This window comes from Dunckerocampus dactyliophorus, chromosome 13, assembly GCF_027744805.1.
Source record: "Dunckerocampus dactyliophorus isolate RoL2022-P2 chromosome 13, RoL_Ddac_1.1, whole genome shotgun sequence".
In the NCBI taxonomy this organism is placed as follows: Eukaryota; Metazoa; Chordata; class Actinopteri; order Syngnathiformes; family Syngnathidae; genus Dunckerocampus; species Dunckerocampus dactyliophorus.
The window spans coordinates 7217862-7227435 of NC_072831.1; the positions used below are offsets into that span (position 1 = coordinate 7217862).

General features: G+C 41.0%; 1 protein-coding gene across 1 annotated transcript; it reads right to left on the reverse strand.

Annotated features, from left to right (window-relative positions):
- Positions 1-4544: 4544 nt before the first annotated feature.
- Positions 4545-9205, reverse strand: emx1 (empty spiracles homeobox 1). Its single transcript, XM_054796802.1, has 3 exons — positions 8664-9205; positions 7141-7325; positions 4545-5143 (listed from the first exon to the last, which is right to left on the reverse strand). Exons 1-3 carry the CDS (start codon positions 8995-8997, stop codon positions 4976-4978), a joined length of 687 nt encoding a protein of 228 aa, XP_054652777.1. The 5' UTR covers positions 8998-9205; the 3' UTR covers positions 4545-4975.
- Between the last annotated feature and the right edge of the window lie 369 nt (positions 9206-9574).

Consider the following 9574-nt stretch of genomic DNA (forward strand, 5'->3'; position numbering starts at 1 on the left):
AAGTTACATCTCTGTGTGTGAACGCCGCGGGGGAGCAAGAGCGAATCATAAGAGGGGAGCTTAATGTCAGCTGACTGATGTCATATGACATCTATAAAGTGACGTTAACGCAATCGACCCAAACTACCTTAGCGATATACCGGTAGCTTGCGATCGACGTAATGGGCACCCCTGGTGTACACCATGAGAAGGCACCTGTGAAGGTGTTTATTTAGCTAGAAGAGGAACCTTCAATGTGTGTGTGTGCACCTGCATGTATGCCGAATTGAGCGTGGGACGCCCTGAAAGCCAAAACAAGGCTTGCGGCCGCTTCACAACACACGTCTGACGTTTTTGTGTTCTTTGTCAAAAGCAGAGAAAGCTGAGGTGCGTTTTTGAAGCCCGCCCCCATCCCCCACCCCACCCCCGCTCCTCTTGGTTTACAAAACACGACATCAAGGTCAGACATCACGGCTCATCGCTAAAGCCTTGCGGTCATTAGCCACAGATTCCTTCCGTTTCTTTTGACAGGTGATTACTGAGGCCTTTGCTCTTCAAGACCGCAGCACAATGGCTAGCTACTTTCCCTCTTCTTCCCCTTCTTCTTTTTTTATTTAGGTAACACACCTGACACCTGTGCAACTGTCCGGCAGCATTCCTGACACGTTTGCCTAAATCAGCGCTACTTCCTGACACATTGGCTTTGTTTTTGTCTCGTAACGCCAATTTGTTCAAGAGACTCTTGAAGCTTCTCGATGAGTGCCGTTAACTCCACATCCTCATCTAAATTGCAGTCATTTCTAGTTTTACTTCCTAGCATGTTCCTACTTTTGATGTTTTATCATAAGCCTTCTTTAGTTCATTCTGACAGTTTTAACTCAACAGACCACCCTGGCTCGCCATTGTTGCACCGAGTTCTCTCAGGTGGCTTCAAGACGTGACAGCTTTTTGAAACGGCTCTTTTGAGCGAACGATGAAAACCGATTCCCAAAAACGGCTCATTCTTACAGTGTACCGTACAGCACAGGTGTCAAACTCAAGGCCTGGGGGCCAGATGTGACCCGCCACATCATTTTATTTGTCACTTGAAAACCTGGGAATAATGTGTGTCAATAATGCACTTCAGCTTTTTCCTTCTAAATGCATTTGTTCTTTCATTTCCACAGAAAAATTGTACTGCGTGCAGTTGTTCTAAACTTTAACGTTATCTGATCATGCAAGAAAATATTCCAAGCATCTTTTGTTATCAAAGATAAGTACTTGAATGTTTGACATTCTCACCTCACTTCCCTTTTCAAAGCAAATTATCCATCAATTTGTTCGTAAAAATATCATTTCAAAATGCGTGGGCAATTGTGTAATAATATTAAGGTTCTATTTGTTTTTGTATTCATACAGTATATGTTGACAGTTACAAGTGGCCCTCTGAGGGCAGCCATAACTGCGATGTGGCCCTCAATGAAAACAAGTTTGATACCCCTGCCTTACAGTAATCCCTCGCTTATTGTGGTTAATTGGTTCCAGACCCGACTGTGATAAGTGAATTTCCGCAGAGGATTCCTTCTTTATAAATGGAATATTTTCGTAGTTAGCGCATAGAAAACCTGTTTACGACCTTCTAAATACGGTTTTTAACATTATCAGAGTCCTCTAGTCTTGAAATAACAGGCATACAGTCACATTTACATTCATATGACCCAATATAGTAGATATAATCAGAGAAAATAAGCCATTTAAGACATCCATAAAACTTGTGCTCAAGTGTTTTGCAGTAGATGTGTTCCGAACGTGTGGACAGGAAGTGATGTCGGGAGTTCAGTGTTGAGTTTTAGCTGGATTACGGCAGTAGCCGTGTTGTTATTGATGTTATTCTTCTTATTATTATTATTATTATTTTGTTATTATTGTTCCTTTTGTTCCAGCGATCAAGCCTGGAGCTTGTTTGTTTCACCTACTGACACCTAGTGACCAGTGTACAATACTGCATATTGGATGAGTCTTTTTCATGTCTCATATTTGTGTTTTAGTTCATTTTGTCATTTTTATGCTTGAAAATGCTCCATTTAGGCAAAAAAATAAGTAAAGTTTGCTTAAATATGCATTTTTTTTTACTACTAGGCCATATTCAACCACGAAACAGCATGATTTATTAATTCATATATTTTTAAAAACGGAGTGAAGACGTGCAATTTGGACTGCGACGTGGCAAAGGGATGACTGTATCCTTATATCTGCGAATCGGTTCTCATCGTCCACTCAAAAGAGCCTTTGAAAAGACTACTTGTTCACAAACGTCACATCTTTATGAGCCAGCCGGTAAGCGGACAACAGCCATTCACAGCCAGATATCGCTGCATAATAAATGCACCGCATTTCATGTCGGCAATAATAAATGTGTAACATTTGAAATAGTAACAGGGTGACCATATTCTGACCAGGACACTCAGCACAGCAATGGGACGCTCAAATGATACTCAACGTTTACTCAAAGATGCCTTATCCTTTCAATACATTTAAAGTATGCCCCTTCTGTATGGATAGAAAATTGTTATGTTAAAAAATACTATCTATAACCAAAGACACAAATTCCAAAAGAAGAACTTTCAAAAACATTTAAAAACCATCCCGAAAATCTTTCCAAAAAAAGAACGACAAAGGAACCTGACGTCAAATGCTTTGGAATTTTAACCAATATTTTTGGGGAAAATGTGTCATCTAAAGTCACAAGAACTGGGAAATTTCAACTGCTGTTCTGCAAAATTGACGAGACGTAAGGGTTAAGAGAATTAATTCCATGCATACATTTATTGTTTTTTCCTTTGGCTTTTGGCGGCTAATTTAAAAAAAACACCTGCATGGCAGCCTCTCAGGTGTTACTTCACAGGCAACAGGGTGCCCTAATTCTGCTCAATTTAATGGTCCAATGAAAACCAGGACATTTTCATAACTTTCCACAAAAAAAAAACACACAGGACGGCCATGTAGGACAGGACTCGAAAACAGTACATGTCCTGTGAAAAGAGGATGTTTGGTCACCATAAATTGTAATTAATAAGCTTTAAAAAACAGTAACAGTATGCAACAGTATGCAACAATTATGCACAAGGATTGCACATGCTAATGGAACACTTGATTTCTATGTGCACCTTCAGTCATAGTGCAGGAAATAATGCTGCAGTGTGCAAGGCAACCATAGAGATAGTTGCAGGCCAACAGTGGCCTAGCGGTTAGCATCTCCAGTTCATATTCCCGTCGACGGCCACAATCATCATCACATCTGTTGGGAGTTCTCCCCGTGCGTGCGTGGGTTTTCTCCGGGCACTCCGGCTTCCTCCCACATTGCGAAACTATGCATCTTCGTTTGAATGGAGACTCTAAATTGTCCATAGGTGTGAATGGTTGTTTGTCTATATGTGCCCTGCGATTGGCTGGTGACCAGTCCGGGGTGTACCCTCGCCTCTTGCCCAAAGTCAGCTGGGATAGGCTCCAGCTTACCTGTGAAGCTGGTATAGAAAATGGATGGATGGATGGATGGAGATAGATGCCTTTTTATTTGCATAACAGCTTTTTACGTACTCACAAGCCACACAATCTCATGAGATGCAATGCAAAAATGTTGTCTTCACACGTAACGCTTTGATTGGCACATTGTCAACTGAGTGCTGTTCCTAATATGTAGATACAGTGTTCCCTCACTACGTCGCTATTTTTTTAACAGCGTATGAACGAGCATTGTGTTCTGCATCCTTGTGGTGTATTAGAGCGATCTATCGGTGCTCTGTTTTATGTGTCTGTTATTGTATTTACTACTGCTACCAGTAGAGGGTGTTGTAGGGAGTTGAACAGTGTACCGCTGGAGTAAAAGATTTCATTCCTCCACCTGTCACCTGGCTAAATATAGAGCCACAACAGTCCTGATTGGCTAAGGGAGAAGCCCGCCCATTGTGTTCTGATCGACTGGAGCCCATTGTCAATCAATCCCCTTAGTGCAGCACTGCTGTGTTTCCTGTTTGCTAGCTATCATAGTTGTATGGTCGCTAGGGCGCCATTATGGAATACTGTAACTGAATCTTGGGTTCATGGAGGACCACGAGGAGGAGTAAAATACTACAACAGGAGCAATATGTTTTAACAAGGATACAAACACGCTACAGCCGAACGGCACCAGGACGAAGCACGTCGGAGGAGTGAATACCGTGAGTCACTTAATAATTGCTTGTGTCCAAGAGATTGATCATTTAAATTCAAACGAAATTTGAACTTTGAGAGTGTTTAAACATGAGAAATGAGAGAAAATGTTCATGCCTGTCTGAGAAAAGTGTATAAAGTGTGTGGTGAGGGGTTTTCCAGCCTTAAAACATATGTAACAGTTGCAAACAAATAAAGGTGGCTACTTTGCGCATTTCACATATTGCGGGCTATTTTGGGAACCTATCCCCCCACGATAAACGGGGGAACACTGTACATATGATAACCAATATATTAGTTAAAATGTATAATGGTGTGGTTTTGGTACAGCTCTTGTATTGGCTTTCATTAGATTGTGGACCTAAGGAACTGTCCAGTGTGTTCTCCTACACACGGTGCAGAAAGACAGAATAAGAAAGACATTGTTTCCAAGATCCAAGTCCTTTTGCCAGGTTCTTTTACGTTGTGTACACCAATCACCTCCGTGTGTGTAGTCATCATGACAAGCGTCCGTTCAGCTCCCCCATCCCAGTCGGGGTCACGGCGCCGCAGGAGGAAACTAAATGAATGTGGATGACCTGTACATGTGTGCTACAGCAGCTTTAATAAAGCAAATGTGGCCTGGGTGCAACATGAAAACACAAACAATGGAAGGTTTGTGTCCTTGTCCATGCAGTCTCTTTGCTCCCAAGTGTAGTCCTCTAATATGTCTACTTATACTTAATAATATTACATAATAAATAGCGTTGGTCCTCATTTGTTGGTGTGTGAGGCAGCAGTGTCAGAGGTTGGGATGTTTCTTGTTGTCTTAGTCCTCAGAGGTGACGTCAATGTCCTCTGAGTTGCTCTGCTTGGTGGCCATGCGCCACCTGTTGATGTGGTGGTTGCCCTTCTTCTTCTGCTGGCTGTCCGGGCCCTCCTCCTCCAGCTTTTGGCGCTTGTACTTGGTCCGCCTGTTCTGGAACCACACCTTCACCTGTGGAGAAAGGTCAGATGCACTTCGGTACAGTTCACATGTAGGCAATAAAAAAATGACCTTATATTTCTCTTTTCAGCCTTTCCTTTAACATACATTTCCATACAAATAAAGTACACACATAAAGGAGCTTCACAATTCACAATTATCTCCTCATATGAGTTCATTTTATTTTTGCTTTTCATTTCAGGCCGGAATGACAGTCAAAGCTAGCGCTTCCGTAGCCAAAGTAACTTTTGCGTATCACTGCACAGACTATGGTGCGTTTAAGGACCGCCACACAAAGTGCAAAATCTCAACGCTTGACTAACAAACATACGTGAAGCATATTATGGCCTTTCTAACAGTATTTACCTGTATGATCACGTATTTGTAAATTATTACCGACTTACATGGTGAATGAGATGTGTGTTTTATGGAAAAAAACGGCCTATTTTCAGAGGAAAAAGTAATCATATTTTTTTGGCGTAAACGCTGAATGTGAGGATCCACTGTACACTGTTGCTGTTATTTTCCCAGAAAATACTTTCTTCAGGCTTCTCATTGACTCAAATGACCTTATAGGTATTGCGCTATTTTTTTAAACTCAAGAATGAGGGAAAATTTGGGTGTAAAAAGTGGAAAAAAAGGTGTTCAAAGTATCATCTGCTTCTCTTTTACCTTTGCTTTTATTCTTGCGTTATCACACCAGATTCCATCTGCCTGCATCACATCTCTTCACACTTCATTTAGCTCAATTCATATTTCCGTCTCTATAGGCCTTTCCTACAAGTAAAAAAGTTAGAATGTATTTTAAAATAATGCAAAAATGTTCCTTCTTTGTGGTTAAACCACACCGAGAGAGATGCACACCTGGGCTTTTTTTAAAATAACAATTTAAGTCAGTATAAAATCAATATGAAGCATTTACTTCTGTCCTGCGAGTGTACAGTCATAAGGATCCTGTTGCCATTAGGCCTAATTGACACCCACATAGCACCAATAACATTCACACACCTTCATCCAATAACAACATGCATGCATTAAACAGTGTTAAAGCGACAAGTCAAATTGTCACAATCTATTGTGGACTTGTCATAGCAGGACAGGTGCAGGTATAAACATTGTCATTGTCACTTTAATTGTCCCTCAAGCCTCCACTGACCACATGACTACAGCAATGGGGAAATGGGCCTTTATGGTAATATTGTTGTAGATTTATTGTGGTGTTTGTCAGTAACGTTGCAGAATCACCACATATTTAATATGTTAAATGAAACACTACTTGGTGTGACTGTCATCAAATTACTGTCAAAATTTGTGTTTCCTTAGATGTAGCAATTTATCAGTTTACAGTGAATTGTGTTTAGAATATTCGGGTTACCTCATTTAGCTACATGAAGGGGAATATTAGAAACAGCACCCACGTGAATAAACATTAACTGAGTACATCTCAAATCAAAACTGAACATTATTAACTTGGGGAAAAAAAAACTTTATGGTTGTAAAAATAATAACATTTTGTTACATTACAGGTTCTCTAATTCTACGTCGAACAGGGGAAGTATAAAACGCTAGCCACAAAATGTATTATGTCGTTTCCGGTACGTGTTTCCCTTTATCTTAATTATCGCGAGATTTCAGACCACCGCAGCCGCAGCGTAGACCACATGTGTCAAACTCGTGCCCTGGAGGGCCGAGACGCTGCAGGTTTTCTCTCCAACCAGTTTCTTCAGCAGGTGATTTAATTCATGAGCTCCTTCCCTCAAATTGAAGGTGTTGATCATTAAAATCACCTGCTTTAGTGACTGGCTGGAAAGAAAACCTGCAGTGTCTTGGCCCTCCATGGCACGAGTTTGACACCCCTGACGTAGACCCAAATGTCCATATATGGTGCGAGTCGATCTCTTACCATATTAGGTCACTAAACAACCATAGCTTGTGCGTATACAAAAAAGGGCGCGAAAGGCCGCCATGTTTGCTACACCGGCCCCACGTTTGACATCAGAGACACTCACCTGAGTCTCGGACAGGCTCAAGCTTCCCGCCAACTGCTTCCTCTCGGCGCCAACCACGTAGTGGTTCTTCTCAAAGGCCCGCTCGAGACGCAGCAGCTGAGAGGGAGAGAAGGCGGTTCGGATCCGTTTGGGCTTCCTGGCGAACGGGCCGTGCAGAAGCAAACTGTCCTGGGACACTTCGTGACCTGCGGCGGGACAGCACACAAGACTGAGGTTGGACCTCCAGGCGGGTGAGTATACTTTATACCTGCATTGCCCTGTCTGTCCCCTTAAAACTACATTAAAATTCACCTATAGGTATAATAATATAATAATATTACCTCCAATCTGCACATAAATTGTAATTATGTCGTGAAGTTGAACACTTTATTTATAAATATTTATACTTTATATTAATTGTTACTTTATTGTGCTCTTCCCAATTCATGACATTTAATAAAGTTGTTTAATTCTAATTATCTCAAAAGAAAATGTATTACAGTGTGCGTCTATCACTTAGTTAATTCGGTTTTGTGTAGAATTCCAACGTTTGAAACATTTTAATAGCAAAAAAAACCACCTATAATTGCATGTATACAAATATATGCAATTCCAATAAAGCGTACCGGCCAGTACACTAAAAGAGAATAAAGTGTTTGGCTGTTAAATGATCGTAATATTAGTAGAAGATGGCGAGTTTTATGTGAAAACATATACGTTGTATTGCGTTTTCTATTCACGCCGATTATGTTTTTTTTTTTAGACGGCACATTATTAATTTTTATTAAGCACAAGTCTAAAAGCAATAAATTTAAAGTTTTGAAGTTTTTATTTTACATGTTATGATTTAGAAAAACTAAAATAATTTAGGGCCTGACAACTTGAATTATGACAGGAGATTTTGATGAAAAGCCTTTTTTTAAAACCACAGTTGTATCGAAAAATGACAGAATTACATAGATAATAATACTCTCTTTCGATATTCATTTAACGATGCCTTTACTATTAACATTGCTATTAACTGGCTGTTTGAAATGTTCGGACTACGTTAGCCACCCGTCATGGAATAATATTAGGAATAAAACAACTCTCAGGATGAAACTGAAGCAATAATAATAATAATAATAATAATAGTTATTATTATTATTCTAAGCATTGCTAAATATGTCAACGTTGTAGGCTATGTTGTTTTGTGGTTGGAAATATTGCAGGTGTATCTTATGACGTGGCCGTTCAGTGTAAATTGCTTTTAAACTAAATTAGATTCAGTTTGGTACATGTTATGCAGTGTTAAATTATTATTGCATTTGTTTATGCATAAATTGAATAAAAGCAGCATCATTGTATTTGTGTTGCATTAGGATGTTTAGACAAATAATTTAGTCATGCTACAGTGTTTATAATAGCATTTTATTTTTGTTGTTGTTGTTGTTATTATTATTATTATTATTATTATTATTATTATTTTTATTATAAGCATTAAAACGCCCTCGTGACAATAAACACAAGATTCGTTTGATAGAATAGTCCTTGAAAGTTCTTACCCTGAAACCTGTGTCCAAAAAAACGGTTCCTGAGGACCCAGGGGTAAAAGTTGAGCGGGTCTCGGTGCTGAGTGCCGAAGAAGTGAGGGTGGTGCTGGAGGTGCTGGTGGGGGCCCACGGCAAGGGCGGGGTGGTTCACCGAGTCCGGGAACACCAGCTCCGGGCTCTGGTAAAGGGAGCGTGCCGGTGGAGCCTGGTAGCCGCCCATCAGGGCGTCTGTGGCCGGGTTGGAGTACGTGAGGGCCGTGGGCCGGATGGGTTCGTCGGCCAGCGGGCTCTCCTTGGCCACCAGGGACTCAATGGTGAAGCAGCGCTTCCCTGCAGGCGCAAACATCTCCTGACGCGCAACAAGCTCCCGAAAATAAGAGATAAGTCTTTTCCCCTCCTGCCTCCTGCTGGAAAATCCTTTTTTTTAATTTAGAGATGCATGATGAGCAAGATAAGTTCTCTCAGAGCTTGAGGGGGGTGGGTTCTGTGCTCTGTGGGTTCTTTGGAGGGGTGGCAGCCTGGAGATGTTTCTTCAAAAGTCAACAGAGCTGCAAGTCTCCTTCATGGCAGCCTTTCTGCGCTCAAGTGTGCTCATTCACCGCAGGATGGGAGCTTGTATGAGTACGCTGGATGCCGATTGGTCCACAGCATCTGCCAATCAAGCTCCCCCACAACCATCGGCTTCTATAGCTCATGCAGGAGTTCCTGTTTAACCAGGCAACATCTCATTTTTTTTGCATCTACCGACGACCAAAATGCTCCTAAATTGTCTGAAATATTTAAATCTCGCTCTCCTTTTAACCTTGTCTCACTGCAGAAGTATTTAACCCCTGTTTTGGCAGCCGTAAAATTAATAATTTACAAAAAAGGTCAGTTAATGTTTCCTCCGTTTAGGTTGTGTATTATCAGGTGACACGTTTTAC